Source organism: Chinchilla lanigera, unplaced genomic scaffold (assembly GCF_000276665.1).
Source record: "Chinchilla lanigera isolate Chin_1 unplaced genomic scaffold, ChiLan1.0 scaffold00070, whole genome shotgun sequence".
Classification (NCBI taxonomy): Eukaryota; Metazoa; Chordata; class Mammalia; order Rodentia; family Chinchillidae; genus Chinchilla; species Chinchilla lanigera.
In genome coordinates this window covers 12,384,250-12,401,353 of record NW_004955471.1, presented here as the reverse complement: position 1 = coordinate 12,401,353, position 17,104 = coordinate 12,384,250, and the positions used below count along the sequence as shown (strand labels likewise).

The 17,104-nt window shown below is 50.3% G+C and overlaps 1 protein-coding gene across 9 annotated transcripts in view; it reads right to left on the bottom strand.

Annotated features, from left to right (window-relative positions):
• Fnip2 (folliculin interacting protein 2) overlaps positions 1 to 17,104 on the bottom strand; it is a 115,097-nt gene that overhangs the window by 43,429 nt on the left and 54,564 nt on the right. For 8 of the 9 annotated variants that reach the window (XM_013522877.1, XM_013522876.1, XM_013522878.1 and 5 more), the window contains 3 exons: positions 5,643 to 5,769; positions 1,355 to 1,455; positions 1,196 to 1,267 (listed from right to left, as the gene is read on the bottom strand). In XM_013522877.1, the coding sequence (XP_013378331.1) occupies positions 1,196 to 1,267; positions 1,355 to 1,428 (146 nt within the window). In that variant the 5' untranslated portion in view covers positions 1,429 to 1,455; positions 5,643 to 5,769. Of the gene's footprint in view, positions 1 to 1,195; positions 1,268 to 1,354; positions 1,456 to 2,911; positions 3,044 to 5,642; positions 5,770 to 17,104 lie in introns of all 9 variants that reach the window. The other variant, XM_005400966.2, reaches the window with a different exon arrangement.

Sequence of the window (17,104 nt, the reverse complement as noted above, 5' to 3'; positions counted from 1 at the left end):
ACTTATATTTGAGCTAATATTTTATTGTAAGGGATTAGTGTGATAAACATTCAGTTCATCCTCAAGGTCTAAAAACAGAATGTCACGTGAGAAATAAACGTTACTTTCCTGTTGACTTATGTCATGACCATCCAATGTTAAATGCTCAAACTATTTTGTAGAAGGGAAGCAAAGACTTATACAGTGGTGCCTGGGCCAGGGTTATAGCTCAGTGGTACAGCACCTGTCTGGCAAGCGCAAGGTCCTGAGTTCGAGTCCCGGTATCAAAAACAAAAAACAGTATTATACAGTGGTGCCCAAATATACAGAGATGCATGATTTTAATTTCCTGGGATTACAAGGAAAAAACCTTCACCTGATCCCTGTGATTGCCTCTTAATATACAGCAAGTCTTCCTTTTAAGTTTATCAGTTTAACAAATGTTTTGCTAATTAATTTTTTTTTACGAGTATCTGAACTATTTCTGCTTGCAAGTTCAAAGTGTATAACATTAACGTGGCGAGAGGGAGTAGGTCAGACACCAGGAATCTGTGGTCTATCTGGCAGAGGGACGTCAGCTGAGGGAGCCAGGAGCCCAGCCACTGCGCCCATCAGTGACAAAGGGAAGCCGGCGCTGGCCCCAATGCCACACAGGTACTCAGTCTGGGAAGTCCCCATGCGCCCAACCCTTCAGAAATAAATACTCGCCGGGCGTGGTGGCGCACGCCTGTAATCCCAGCACTCGGGAGGCTGAGGCAGGAGGATTGCTGCGAGTTTGAGGCCAATCTGGGCTACAAAGTACGCTCAAGGCCAGCCTGAACTGCATAGCAAGACCCTGTCTCAAAAAGACCAAAATAAATAAATACATACCCAAGGTGTTATAAAGATGAAATAGTGTTAGGGAGTACCAGAGAACCACTCAGGTAACCCCACCACGTCCCCTTTTACTTTGTGGAGAAATACAACTTGGTGACTGACAGCAGGAAGGCAGTGGGTATCCGTGGAGATGGGAAGTAAAGACAGCCCGTGTGTTTAAGAGCGCAGAGCAATCAAGGCCTTTGCCCACTTGACGTTGTTAGACAATGCCTACTTCTGAAGTCCCTTTGTGAATCTGGACTCATCCTGCTTCTCATCTCGAAGTGTCCCTTGACCCCAAAGAACTGCTCCACCTGAAACGGACAGCAGAAGAGGAGGGGGTGCGGACTCGCACACTTACTTATTTGTGCTTCCAGAGAAGCTGCCCATTCTCGCAGAGAAGACTTTGCTGATCATCAGCTGCGGAGGGGAGCTGCAAGACGGGCGCAAGCGGTTTCATTAAGGAGCGTGTACGGCCAGTGCCGCGTCTCCAAGCAGCAGGAGAAGGGCCTGCACTCACCGTATGTAGTGGATCTTCAGGGTGGAGCCTTTGTAACTCATGGCAACCGAGCCAAACATCATCTCCCCGAGCATATTGACATCGGACGCCGGCCTCGTGTACTACTTGCAAGAAACCAAAGTCAGGTTAGTGCATGAAACCGCACCAATGACAGTGCGATAAAAAACAATGTTTATTACTCTCTGGGTCCTTTCTTAGTTTAGTAGGCAACAACAATTATTATTATCTTCTTTGAGACAGAGTCTCCCTGTGTAATTGAGGTTGGACTTGAACTCACTTTATAGCCCACACTGGCCTCAAACTCATGGAGATCCTCCTGCCTCAGCCTCACGAGTGCTGGGATTACAGATGTGTTCCATCACACCTGGCTACAATTATTCTTAAAGCATGATCTATGATGGTGACGGCCAGAGTTTTTCCTCCAAAGTAACACTAATGTTCTTGATTTCTTTATACACGTTACGGTCACATAGGATCCAAGTGTTTTATCAGAGTTCATTTTTAATATTATTATGGAAAACAAAGATTACCATTATCTCTATTTAAAAACTTTTAAAAGATTAAATTATGAAAGAAAAAGGGTAACTCTTCTTAGTACTAAGAACACAACCTGAAAAGAAACACGGCTGGCTCAGTGTTCCTTTCAGCTAAATCATTAACAGTGTTGCTAAAAAACAAATGCCAACTGATGCAGTCAGGGCTTTGTGTGGGTCCCAAAGACAACAGCAGGTCTAACTGCGCTAACATTTTGCAAACATATTTGACTCTTCCAACTTCTGACCGGCCTGTCTCGTAACCCTGGTCATCTGTCTTGTCCGTCTGTCTACCGTGGGGCAACCACAAGCTGCACGCCAGCCCCGAGGCCGAGCACTGACGAGTGCGGCCTGACCCTGACCACCACTCCCGTCCAGTCTGCGTTCTAAGGACCTCCTCCGTCTTCCCGGAAAGCCAACAGGCGTCTCCAGCCGGCTGTGCCAGGCCCCGCACTGTGTCTGACACTGCTCATCGCTCTCCTGGGTTTGCTCTTCCGGCAGCACAGCAAACAAGACTGTACGTGTGTAAAGAATGTTGATAATGCAGTTCCCATCAATTAATACCTTTTGCCATTCATTATTTATAAATCATTTCTCCCTGTATCTGGTCAATGTTTCTGAACAATCCTAATTTCTACCTTTTACTGCCTCAAACACACATATACCCCAAGTATAAAAACACCCCCTTTCTTCTGATTTCTGGTTTCTCAGATGTCCACACACATTTGCAGAATCCTGAGAATTCTTGTAATGAAACTGGAAGATGTGTGTTTACTGTGCTGGGTGTGACAACGGAGCACACACTGAGACGACTTACTTCATCTGCCGTATTTCCTCCTCACTCAGTGTGCTGTGCTGTATCACCCCGCCTCACGACAGTGTTTATGGAGACACGAGAGCCTCAAGCCGAGCGGAGCCAGCCTGCCCGTCGGGCCCACTCTCCCGAGGGGTCCTCAAGCCTGGGGCGGGCAGCACCCCGGCACCTCACCTCCGCCCTGGGGACTTTGCGGCCAGGGCGCCTCACCTGGTACTCTGGAAACTGCTCCCTGGCGTGGTGTGACGACGCCCCAGAACTGCTGGAGGGGACGCTGGCGCCCCTGCTGCCGCTCCCTTGCCAGCTGCTGGCCGGCGCCCTGCCGGGCACGCCCTCTGCCTTCTGGGTGAGGAGAGGCAGGGGGAAAAGGGCCACGGAGTGCGCAGCCTGCGCCAGCACTCTGCACCGCACGCCTTCGCCAGGCCGCCCTGGTGCGCGCCCCGTGTGAAAACCCAAAAGCCTTTCACATTCCCTGTGAAGATGGTTCCTGAGTGCCTATAATATCCGGAAAGGGGGAAGGCTGCAGAGCGGTATAACACAAAAAATGGTGGGCTACATACGCCATTCGCCTCAAATAACTTATTCGTACTTATACCGAAATTCATACAGAAAACGTATCAATGACAATTGATCTCTGGTTCTTAGAAGATGTTTCCGTGCCATGTGCAGTCACAGTTTATGAAACTGAAAAGGAGAAAGATGACACTCAAATCTGAAGGTTTACCAAGCAAATGGAAGTCAGAAAACAGAGCTGCTGACATGGACGGACGGAGTTTGTGTTCTTCACGACACAGCTCCTCCAGTCCTGCAGCTGCAACGGGGGAAAGCCACGAGGCTGGCATCGGGAAGGGCGAAGCCCAGACCCCGGGGCAGGAGCTGCTGCGAGGTACCAAGCAGGTGACGCACCTGGGTCTCTAGTAAAGGGCTGCGGTACGGAGGGCATGTGCTTGCGGATGAGGGAGAAAACACAAGCTCTTTATTTCTGCCCAAAGCCACGCAGACCCTGCCGGAGGCCACTGCTAACCGGTAGCACAGTAGGACACAAGGATAAAGACGCGGCCTTGCTGACCTTCGCCCTGCGCCCTCACCAGAGCCAGCCCGCCTGCGCCGCGCCCTGCGGCGTCTGTGGACGCGCTTTCCCTTCCGCTCTCCCGGCCTGCCTCCTTTCCTCCTCCTGCAGCTTTTGCCTGGAAACCCGTGAACCGACGGCAGCTCACCCGCCCCTCAGCGTGACAGTCACACTGCGGGTCTGAGCAGGTGCCTGCAGCCGTGAGTGCTGCGGGCGGGCCCGCAGAGGAGGAGGAGGGTAGGGCATACACCACGTGTGCCTGCCCACATCAGTCACTCCGGCGCTGGCGGCACTCAGCTCAAAGCCGCAGCCGGTTCACCCTGAGCACAGAGCAGGCCCTCGGCGCCCTCTCCAGACCTAGCTGACACTTAACTCCACCTAAGCGGAAGCACTGCCCCCCAGAGCCTGAGAGGACAGGAAGTCCCGCCTACCTCACCCAGCACCCCTCGGCCGCAGGGCAACACACCCACACACCCAGCAGACTCCCTGCAGCTGGCGCCGGTCCGCACAGTGAGGAAAGCACCCACTGCACTCCTCTATAGGCTCGGGCAAGCCTAAGCTTTTTGATTAAATGAGTGCGTCTAGGATAGTCCATGTTCCAGATTCCAGGGTTACCACTGTTCTGGTACACGAACTATTCCAGTTCCTTTCGAAAACCCTGGAGGGGCCAGGCACAGTGGCTCATGACTAACTCCAGCCATGGAAGCTGAGGCAGGAAGACTACTGTAAATTCAAGGCCAGCCTGGGCCACACAGTGAGTTCAAGTTCAGCCTGAACTACCCAGTGAAACCCTGCCTCGAACCACCAAAAGAAAAACCAACAAAAACCTGTGAGGGTATCTTGCCCACCACAAGCAGCCCCGAGGATGCAATGTGGTGTGCTCAGCTAAGCCACGCGTGAGGCACTCGGGGACTAAGGGGACGCCACGTCCTGTCCACGCAAAGCATTACGTGCTGGCTCACATACACTTCTGATCCCAATCTCCCATCAAAGCCTGCGGTGAATCACGAGAGACTTCTCAGCCTGTCCACCTACCCAACAGGCCAAACAACCGCGGTAATGATTAGCTACCTGGCAGAGGCCACCCTCCAGCACTGGCAGGCACCCAGCTCCACTGCCTCCAGCACACGCCTCCTTCCTGCAGAAATGATCCCCATCAGAAGCCTCTTGGCCCTGTGGGTAACGAGCTACTGAACGTGAGAGCATGGGGACAGATGGGTATATTTAACTAACGAGCACCTGAACAAACACTGCGAAGAGTGAAGTCTAACCCTGACGATTCGGGAGCAATGAACCGACATCCAAGAAGACTCGTCTCCTCGCAGACACGTTATTTTGCCTTTCCTGTTCGTCCCCACTCTACACATTCCTGGTCCCTCCCCCGGAGGACGAGAATAAACGCCTCAGCGGTCGGTGCTGAGAAGACAGCCCTTCCAAATGACAAATTTGGTCAGCACAGCCAAGCTCCTGGCAAGGAATGCTGGTTTTCTTTAACGTGATGCTATATGATGCCTTTGAATATCTATGAGAACACGGGACAAAATGATACATGAACTTCCCTTCAGGTGAACTCTGTAGTTGCTTTATGGATTTTAGAGCTGTCTTCTTAACACACTGCATACACACATTTGGCCTCAAAATCCTACTAGATCCCAACTCAGCGGCAAACTCCCCTCCAGTGGTATTTATAGCCCCCCGCCTCACTAACGGACACACATGTGCCTGCTGGGGCGAGGGGCTGGCTTATTTTGTTCTGAGCCATTAACGGCACTCTACCATCCCTCAAGGAGAGACTGCAGATCAGTAAGCCACTGATCCCAGAGGTGGTAAAAGGTCCAATGGAAAAAGGGACAGCAGGTTAGCATGTCATACCTGAGCAGCCGCCTCTTCGATCCTCTGAACAGCTTTAGAGTCAAACAAGACTTGTCTGCCCCTCCTCTCGCAGTCCTGGTACACCAGCAGGCGAATCTCCCCCAGGTCAAGCTCTGAACACGACCAACTGCAGGTTTTAAAGAGGGAGAGACAAGCTCGGTTACCCGCGGTGCCCGGTGTGCTCGTGTGTTCTCGGTGCTCCGGACAGGCACCAGCGTGCACAGGCAGCGACGCCCTCAGACCCGAGGCGGCAGTCAGCCTGCTGCAGAAGGCCTCGCGTGTGGACGCCAAGGGGTCGCCCCTGTGCCCAGTTCTCGTGGCCGAGGCTGGGAGGCTGCTTCCGGTAATAAACTGCCAGAGGAAAAGCTTCTCCTTCCAAAGCCACTTTGGGCACCAATGACAGCCAGAAATCGTACGGACGCAGAGAGGGTGAGGGGTGTCTGGGCTCTGGGAACGGCCCCTCAGAGTTGGGGGAAGCTTGAGCCTTGGTGTCACTGAGCAGGGCCACCTAGAGCAAGTCAGCGGGGCCTACGGCTGTAGCCACCACCCACACCACCTCAGGGGCTGATACCCCAAACGTATTATCTTCTTCAGGAATGTCTGCTCTGATGCAAAAACCCAGGGGCATCACCATGCAGCAACTGAGCTGCTGCTGACACCTGACAATAAGCGAAGCATAGCTTATTCTTATTTTTTTTCCCCAAGGCAGGCTCTCACTATGGAGTTCAGGCTGGCCTTGAACTCACTTTGTAGTCCAGGCCATCCTTGAACTCACAGCGATCCTCCTGCCTCAGCCTCCTGAGCGCTGGGATGACAGGCATGCGCCACCAAGCCCAGCACATAGCTTATTCTTAAGCAAACCACAAGCTACAGGGATAGAGCTGCTCTGAAGAAAACACGAGCTCATTCTTAAGTAATGAAGGACATCCAAGAGAGAGAACTACAGGAAAAGTGAGCACTGAGTTAGAGAGCACACAGTGCTCTCGGCCGCCCAGCCCTTGTGGGGGCGGGTGGAGACCCAGTAATTAACCAGACACACTGGGCCTGGCCTCCCCAGGTCACGGTTTATCAGCGAACAATCACATGTCAATGAGTAACTACAAACCGTGGGAGTGTGAAAAGGAAAAGTAAAGGCTGTGGAAGAATCTGCGATTTCCGTACTTAAGGACGGGGAAGCGAGGCCGGACAGGCCCTGAGGACGGAAAGTAACACGTGAACACAGACCTGAGGAAGTAAGAGGGGAGAGCGCACAGAGCGCATAGTGGGAGACAAGGGAGGAAGGTGTACGGCTGCCGCAGCAGGGAGAGAGAACACAACCCAGCGAAAGGCAGAGAGTGCTGGGCGGGCTGGAGGGCGGGCAGGGCAGGAGGCAGGGCAGGGGCAGCTCCCAGCCACAAACAGGTGGCTGACAAGATCAGATCCCTACCGCTTGAAAGTTCAGCTGACTGCCTAAGGAAAACGGGTGGGACTAACTCGGGAAGCAAGAAAGCCGAAGAGAATGGGTAATGAAGGTCCAGGCCCTTCCTCCGAAGGCCAGGGAGCGAGCAGGGGGCGAGCACAGAGGTGCACTCCGGAGGCAGAACCGAGGGGGCAAGCACCGAGACAGCCTCGGGAAAGGGCACAGAAGATTCCGAAGGGACAGACGCGGAGGCGATGGACGAGACTCAGGAAGCAAACTGGAAGCGGGAGACGCGTAACCAGAGGCAGACACGCCGGCCCAGCCCACAGCTCCCTTCGGTCCCGGCATCGGCACGGCGCTGCCGACCCCGGCGCTGCTGCGCGGACTGAGTACAACGCGCAAGCGCCTAGCGCTCCCAGACGCAAATCAGCACCGCAGAGGACTGTGAAGCCACGGTGTTTAAAAAAAAGCGGTGCAGCACCCGGAACCCAATCGTGAATTGTGTACTTCTGATCCTTCCCTTTTTCAGACAATGCCAGTTAATACTGAACATTGTTTAAAGTAGATTCATTTTCTTAAAGCCCAGCAGCAAAAAATATAAAGTTCTGGTTGCACCTTCAACCACCTGTGTTGGAAGCTGCACCCTGTCGTCCGCATTCTAACAACAGCAAGGCAAGCTCACGTCAGGCACCGTCTTTCCTCCACTTTCAGGCCAGCCGTGGCCGTGTTCTAGGTGTGGCCGGAGAGACACGGCCTCATGACCCCGCTGAGCTGTGCGGCAGCCCCGGAGTGCACGGGCTCGGCTAGGAAACGGCAGCCCTGGCGCTGCTGGAGCTTATCTCTGCCCTCCCAAGGTGAGCAGCTGCCTGGAGTGGAGTCAACACTGGGGCAAGCAGAGGTGAGCAATGGAATGGGCCAGATTCCGGCTGGCACACAAAACCAGCTGCTCCTGAGTAAGCACTGTGCCCGGACAAAAATGTCTGATGACGGTGACCAATACTACTGAATTTAAAAGTTTCATGAGACCATTAAAACACTCTCTGAAAATATTCATTAAAACACGTATGAATCAGGCGTGGTGGCGCGTGCCTGTAATCCTGGAACTTTGGGAGGCTGAGGCATGAAGATTACAAGTTGGAACTCAACCTGAGCAACTCAGCAAAATCCTGTCTCACATGAAAAATTTCTAAAAGGCTGCAAATATATATAGCTCAGTGTGAAGGTCTTGGGTTCAACCCCCAATTCCCAGTACCATTCACTCCCTCCAAAAAAAAAAGAAAAGAAAAGAAAAAAGAGAAAAGAGGTCATCTAGACAGTCCCGGCACACGGTAAGTTAGCAGGGCTGAGGCAGAAGCCCTGCTGGAGCGCTTGTCAGCAGGCGTCAGGTCCTCGGTTCAGTCCCCAGCACCCAAACAGAACAGCACAGGCTGACGCTGCTGCAAGGGAAACACAACGAGCACTTACAGGGAGCTGCTTTGTATTTTCTTGTTCGATCTACTGTGCCCCAGTAATTACATTTTGCCAACAGCGCTATAATTTACAAATCAAGTTATTCAATCCTTGTAAGAAACAGCACTCACTCAAATATAAAACTCAAAACAGCCTGTCTATAGGAGTTCAAACTTAACAATGCTCATAACACTTTATTAAATGTTCCATTTTTTTCCAAATAAAAAAAGATGTAAGTAAAAGATACACGAAAAGTATGTATGTCAGATCGTTCCACTGTTTTTAGCCAAAATATCTAAGAGGCATTTTATAAAACGTGAAGAAAACTCTTTTCTCCCATGTGAGCATTACCTGATGTCTGAAGCCTGCTGGTCCTTTTCACATCCACCATCTCTGACACTGGTGGAGGAAAGCGCAGTGGCCGGCTGGGAAGGGAGAGGCCGGCTAAGGCCATCCAGTGACACTGGGAAGGAGACAGCCTCAGACCGCATCTCAGCTCACACCTCCGCACCCCTTCCCCTGCTTTGCAGCCTCAGGAAAGTCTCCCCAGCAGCCCCTGTGAGGCCTGCCGTGAAGACGAGAGGAGACCTCTAGACAGTCCCGGCGCACGGGAAGTTCCTCTCTACACCACGCTTGCAGCACGCGGCCTGGGCTGCGACACGAGTCTGCTCTCGCTCGCGGTCTCCACCTGACCAACCCTCACCACAGTGCCCCTGTGTGCAGAGACCGCGCTCACAGGGCTTTCCTGAGGGCCACACTGTGGGACTCGGGGTGGGAAAAGTAAGCCATGGCTTTGCCTTAACACCGCGGCATTTCAGGCACGTGTATTTTACAGAGAACTTCATTTCTCCGCTTTTGCTGAGAGCGAAAAGAGAACACCACACCTGACATCAGGACTGAAAGCACGGCCTGCCTACCATCCGACTCCAGACACAAGCGGACAGCATGGACTGCCTCTCCTTATTCTAGGATTGTAAACAAAATATATGGACCCTCTGGGGTTTAACATTGTGATGCTAAAATACGCCTGGTAAGAATTGAAACTAGTCTTATTTCTGGAACTACGCAGCAAGAGCAGGAAGCAAGTAGCCACAGTCTGAATCACCCCCTTGAAAAGTGGCAAACAACAGCTCAAATATCTGAACTATAGAGAATAGAATTTTCTTTAAAATACACATAACTACGGCCAGGGATATAGCTCAGCGGCATAAGCACCTGCCTGGCAAGCACAAGGTCCTGAGTTCAATTCCTGGTAACCCCCTCAAAAAATAAAAGAAAAGAAAATACATATAACTATGTGTTATGGTTGAAACGGTATCAACCTAAAAGGTCTGACCACATTTTAACTCTTTTCCAGGGTGTTTTTCACTAGTGTATGTCTGCAGTATGCAATGACCACATTCACTGGGGGACTGGTATGATCAAGGCTGAGTTCCTGCACCCATGAGTCTGAGCTGTCTGGTAATAAGGTCTTCCTGAGGTCACCAGGGGCAGATGAGGTCGCACTGACTCAGGGTGGTGCTAAGCTAATGAACGCCGTCCTCGGAAAAATGCAGTCTGGACAGTGACACTGACGGAATAATGAAAGGAAGTCACTGCAGCACAAAAGGCAAATAAATGACAAGCTGTCGACATCTCGGGCGCAAAGAATCACGTGGCAAACGCTGGAGAGAGAGCTCGGGTCTACTTGTGGGGGGCTTCCAGTGCCACGCCAAGGAGCGTACGCTCTGCTTTAGAAGCAGCAGCGTGCCAGCTCCAAGTTTCCAAGAGAGGGAATGACACGACCCGAGTCCGGTCTTAGGAAGAGTTTGAGGAGACCACTTCTGGGCGAATGCCGAGGCAGCCCCGTCTTGGAGTCCAGGGTCTCAAGGAGGAACAGCGAGCGTGGGAGAGCCAGGAGCCGAACGATGTGCTGCGTGACAGTCCTCCAGGACTGGTTCTACTGTTCGCGCTCACTCTCTCCTCAGACTTTGACAAGAATCAGGCAAGTGGGCATGAGCTTGCCCCTGCTGAAAAACACGATGTCTCCCCGTCTCACTCTCCAAGCAATCCTACACCCAAAAGTACGTGCGTGTGACTCATCTCCAAAGCAGTCTTATGACCCAAGAATGTAAATGTTTGAAGAGTCAGATATGACAGGGAACTTTAAATGGCCCAAGAAAAGCTCAGATAAAATAAGACAAAAGCAAACGACAGTGATGATAAAAGCTGGAAAGTACCAGCCACTTCAGACAGCTCCTGGCTGCCCCTGGAGCCGGGACGGCGCAGCGAGCAGGTCACAAGCCCGCTCCACGCAACCTGCTGTAGTCAGGACCATCTCTCCAGCCCCTCTTAAGCCCTCTCTGCGTTCCCAAACTTCACCACTTCCCTACTCTCTCTCAACAATTTTCAAACACAAGCAGAAATCTCTGAAAATGTCTGCCCACGAGCAGTGAGACCTGAATGACTACAACCTAAAGGAAAAAAAGAAAAACACCAGGAAGGCTTGGGGTGCAGGGAAAGGGAAAATCAGGTTTGACATGGCAATTAGAATTCATCCCCTGAACACAAAATATACTTAATTTTGCCCCTCATAAAAGCTATTTCAAGAAAAAACTGTGTAAATCGATGGCAGTAACAGGTTGGGAATATATTCTTGGCTCGGTCAGTACTCTCAGGAAGACAGCTAACAGCCAACAGTAATTTGCAAATTGGCTGGCTTTCTTGTTTTGTGTTTACACACTGGCTCGGCCGCCAGAACTGCCCGGTGTGCTCTCACAGGGACTCAACAGGGCAGTGCTGAGTCGGAGCCTGTGGTCAAGAGTGCAGCGGGAAGGCTTGTGGAGCCCAGCCCCGCTCAGAAGCTTTAACGCACCCTGACAGCTACAGCACACTAGTTTATAAACTTCGCCGTTGAAGTCTCCCACTGTTACGGATACTGGATGCCAAGTTTTCTGTTTTTAAGCAAGTAGGTAATATGTGAATCCTTTATTCCTTTTATAAAAAAAAATGTGGAATGAGAATAAAACTGCAGTCAGGAGCCTGGCACAGAGAACAGCGCAGCCTAAGTCTGAAGCAGATCCTACGTCTGTCCTCCGACACACCTGAGCACCTCGCTCCTCCCAGGCACCACGAGAGACACTGGAGCAGAAATGAACTTCACTCTCCCAGCTAAGGCGGGTGTCTGCACGGTGGCAGGGGACCTGGCGAGGAGGTCAAGTCCACCCGGTGGGGGCCAGGTGAGGATGTAAGCCCGGCACACAACACGTGGGACGGGGGTCAGTGGTCAGTGTGGTAAAAAGAGCTCCGATTCTAGTTCTCTTCCAACCCAGCGGTCTAATCAAGAGAGTGTCAGTGGGGCCTGGGGGCACACACCTGTAATCCCAGCACTTGAGAGGCTGAGGCAAGAGGATCGCTGCAAGTTTGAGACCAGCCTGGGCTACAAACTGAGCTCAAGGCCAGCCTCACCTGCACGGCAAGATCCTATCTCAAAAAGACGAAAAAGAAGTAGAAAAGAAGAAAGCACCAACTCTAACACTGACCTTTCTCAAAACATCTGCCCTGTCTGTATTACAAGTTTGTAAAAAGAAAAGAAAAAGAAAAAAAAAGTACAGAAGTACTTTTACTTTCATAAACCATAATTCCAAGGTCAATTCAGACATCAACATCCTTTACCTGAGATCCTTAGGTCAAAAAGTTCTAGGTTCATATTTTTCTTTTTTTATTTTACAAAGATGCTTATACTACATATTATGTAATACCCTCCTCAGAGTCTGAGGTAATCAAAACCCAAAACCAAATAAATATTTCACCAAGCCATGTTATGAATAGTTAAGCCACTCGGATTAGAGACTATAAATAGCCTCCCATCAGTTCAGATCAGTTCCGAGGGAGTTTCCAGACATTTTAGGATTCAGGAACTGGAGACTAAAGCACTGCTGGTCAATACACTGGCTACTGGGTCTGCAGAGGGGCCAAGGGCTGGACTCAGCACCTGACCTCCAGCACCTCACATCTTCCTGACTCTGAGTGATCGCTGACAAAGACGACAGCTCACAGCTGATGCGTACACAGGTATCTGTGAGTTTGCTCCCCCTCTCCACCACGGACAGTGTCATAAATGGTAGCAAAGGTCAGGAGCTGCAACCCTGTAAATCTGTATATAATATTTCCCACAGCAGTGACAACACACTATAGTATGAGTCACAACACAGCCTGAGAGTTGGGTGCTATAAACAGGGAACTAGAACGTACAGAAGAAAACGATTTCTTTCTGCTTTTCTCAGATCAGAGTCACTCGAAGTAAAACCCTAAAACAGGTAAAGTGTGTGTGTGGCACTAACACCACTAGCAACACCTCCCTGCCCTGGGCCGCTGGAGCCAGATCCACAGCAGAGCACTCGGGGGTGTCGGAACCCCTGGGACACCTGACCGTCCCCGCCACACTCCTGCAGGCCGGCCTTTCCTCCCCACGACATGATGCAGGGGCCACAATCACCCGCAAAGGCTGCCCCTCAGCTCCCGCCGTACACTGAACGTACACAGGTCACTGAAGGGGCCTCAGCCGGGGTCTGGGAGGACAGCAACCTTCGCCAACACACACACACCGCTGCCCGGCTCCGCTCGGCTCTCCTGCACGAAGCTCTGCTTTGACAGGCACACTTCTCCACCAGCAACAAAATTTTTGGAAGGCGGTAACAAAACCGGAAGGAGAAAAGTCCAAGTCCTTTTGAGGTAAGAGAGACATGGAATGGGTCACCCTGTGCAACCAAGATGCTGGCCTTGGCTAGTTTTCCAGATTTTGTTATTGTATTATTAATAGTTTCTTTCCTTTCTCCCCTTTAAAAACTCAAAATCTCCATACATGACCATTTTCCCAAAATGGCTTCTTTACTTCTAAAATGAGCATTAATCATTCTTTTCTAAGGTCGATAAAGTAGAAACTACCTGCACTTGGAAAAAAAAAAAACAGCTTTTCTTTCATTTCCAAGGGTTCATTTATTTATTCAAAATTCACTGAGGCAGCTAAAGCATGCGGCAGGAGGTGACTCCTCCAGGGAAACCACCTCAGTGAATTCAAGGCACTCACATTCCGTTTCAAATGTGTAGTGCGGCCTTAGACTAGGTGTTTACTGAGGTTTCTTCTCAGCGTGCCCTGCGGCACCTTCCTGTCCTCCCGCGCTAATCTCCCCCGAGGACAGGGTGGCCCCACAGGCAGGACTGCTCGAGCTCCAGCACTACGCCCATCTTCGGTTTGTCCTCGCTGCTCCAGCTCCATCCCCGACGAGCAGCACCACACTCAGCGCTCCCTAGGAGCCCAGCGAGCCGGCAGCCCAGAGGCCCGGCTCTGGGAGGTGGGCGCGGGGCGGGTGGTCAGAGACGCCCAGCAGTTCAGGGCTGCCAGGTGCTTCCACGGAGCTCGCCCCAGGTGACCTGCTCAGTGGCCTCTCAGAGCCTGCGTTATTGGGTCTGTTTTACGCGGCGTCAGAAGACTTCAGCGAGCCTTTAACTGGTGAGCAGCAAGGTCAGGACTCAACCAGTGTCTGCAGACTCTGACCTCTGTGCCTTCCCGGCTGAGCTACAGCACCCTAAGACCACGGCAGAGAGGCCGGGATACACCTTGTCCCCACTGCTGAGATGTAAAAGCATGCTCTCCTGGAGAAATTAAAATGCGAGTGGCATAACAGTAAGACAAACGCAAAACACAGAATTATATACACAGTTGGGCTTTATGTATTAAAAATCTGTAGCTAAATATCTATACTAAGGTCTTTTTAAAATTTCACAAAGTTAGTTCATATCATGAAAGACAACATTTCCTAATATATAAAGAACTAGAAATCAATTTTAAAAAAAGATTTGTAAAACAGCAGCAAAGAGGACAGAGAATACAGATAGTTCACAGGAAAAAAACCTGACACTGCCCTTAAACATATGAAAAGATGCTAAATCATACTCTTAAAAAGCAGAGGATATTGCAATCACACGCTGGCAAAACGAAATGCAGACTATTATGACTCATACGGCGGGCACTTTGTCATAGCTATCGGAGTGTGTGTAGTTCACCTTGGACCAAGCAATCCCACTTCCGGAACCACAGCAGACACAAAGGGAACTGCAGCGTGTTTACTGAGGACGATGACTGGATCAACTAGAAAGACCTCTGCCAGGGAGATTAAATCACTTACGCTGTTGCTGGAACGCAGGAGAGGCATGAGACCTGTGAGTCTTCACTTACACTGTGAAGTCAAAACAGCAAAGCAGCAGCAGCATCTAGACAGCAGCGCTACCTTCTTGCGTTAAGAAGGATCGTATTTGTGTTTTCTTACTTCTGCACAAAAATAGTCACAGAATGTACAAGAAACTGATTACCTAAAGGAAATGGGAAGGGGTAAAAGGATGAGAGTAGTACGTTTCAAATGTGTACTTTGGTATGTACTATCTCTGAAGACAAATACGATTTTTCTTCTTAATGTCAAGAAAGAAGCCGTCCTCTCTGTGTCCTGCAAGCAGTGGTTTTATTTTAGAAGGTTCTGGGTTCTTACCCTTGCTCTGGTTTCCAAGTAGAGGATGACACACCCAGTGCAACGCTCCTGCCTGACTGCTTTTCCACCTGGGAAAAAACCTGCTCCCTGCCAGGGGGAGGGACACGAGCTGGCCGTCCTTCGCTTTCAGCACCTCTCTGCCTGCAGGGCACACTCTCGCCAGTCTGCTCCTCGCTTGGTTCCTCCGAGTCCTCTCCAGACGGAGAGGCCGGGGGTGTCGGGGCGCATCCGAGGCGCTTCTGAGGAGGTGAGCCAGTCTGTCTAACGTGCGCTCATCTTCGGGCAGTCCCTTACTGCACGACACACCAGTCCCTTTCCAAATGTTGGTGTTTCGCTTTCTGTACCTCACTTTTCAAATTCTACTGGTGAGGGAAAAACGAGACTCCTTTAAGTTTCAAGACAAGTGATCTCCCAAGACTGTCAGAAATTTGAGCAAATACAGGGCAATTCTTGCACTGTAACAGTCAGAAAGTATAAATCACCTAGATAGTCATTAGCAAGATACAACCTAAAATTTGAAATTAACTGTTTAAGATATACAAAGTCATTAAAAACTGTTTTGAAAATATTTTAGATGCGTATATTTATTAGCTTGACTATTTCTATGTAGAGATCAAAATATCACATTGCAGCTTCTAAATATAGGTATTTGTCAGCTACTGACAGAGCATGTATATGTGTACATGTGTGTATATATGTGTACATGCATAAACAACAATAAACTCCAGTGCAAGCGAAAACAGATGAATGGATAAAGAAATGCACATGATTTAAAATGAGCAAAAGATCCAAGTAGACACTTCACCAAAGAAACACATAAATGGCAAGTAAGCGCATGAAAAGACGTTCCACACAACCTGTGCTTTGGAAAATGCAAACTAACAGATCCCATTACAAGTCTATTGGGATAGCCACTCTCTGGAACACTGCCCACCCAACGCTGCCCAGACAGAGGGACACTGGCCGCTGCGGCCCGGCCACTCTGCAGCAAGGCCAGCCTTTCACACAGAATTGAACCTCTCCATACCTCACAATCCACAACTGAGCCCCCTGGTATTTAGGGTGAAGGAGGGTGAAGACACACAGCCAGGCTGGGCCTGCTGGCACAGAAGGACCTCAACTGTGAGTCCATCCTGGGCAACTTAATGCCTTAACAAGATCCTGTCTTTAAAAAAAAAAATGTAGGGGATCTATTTCAGCCTAAAGGCCCTTAGTTCAATCCCCAGTACCAAAAAAAGAAAAGAAAAAAGAAAATATATACTGGAAATTTCCCAAAATTGGAAGCAATCAAGCTGTCCTTCAACAAATGAAAAGACCATCAATGGAGTATTACCCAGGGCCTAAAAGATAGGAGCTAGCAAGCCACGAACAGATGCAGAAGAACCTTAAATGCAGACTGCTAAGCGAAAAGAGCCAACCTACAAAGGCCATGTATCATATGATGCTAACCAAGTTACACTCTGGAAAAGGGCCAGATTAAGGAGACAGTAGAAAGTTGAGCGGCTGCCAGGGTTGGCAGAGAGGGAGGCATGGCCAGGCGAGACAGGGCTGCTAGGGCAGTGAGGCTGACCTGCGAGGACCATGGATGGATGTCATTACACCTTTGTCCAAAGCCACAAAATGGCCAACACAGAACGGAACCACAGTGCCGAGGGATAAACTACCAACTTGGGAGGTAAGGCCAGGTCAGTGGAGGCCCATCAACCAGAAAGAATGCACCAAAATGTACCTGGGGGCTCAATGAGGGGCTCCAAGTGCAGGGGCCTGGGGGTATTATGGGAACTACACTGTCTGCTAAATTTTGCTGTGAACCTAAAACTACTTTTAAAACTGTTATTTTAGGGGCTGGGGATTTAGCTCAGGCAGCACAGCGCCTGCCTGGCAAGCGTGATGTCATGAGTTCGATTCCCAATACCAGAAAAAAAAAAAAAAAAAACCTGTTATTTTAAAGGGAAAGTTTTTAAAAATTTCAACTGTCAAGGGAAGTCTGAAAATACAGGAACTTCTGGGGATAAGCTCTGTCCCGAAGACCATTTTGGCCCACCGCAGTCTGCTAGGACCTTGTGATGAGCTCCCAGGACACATGGGAG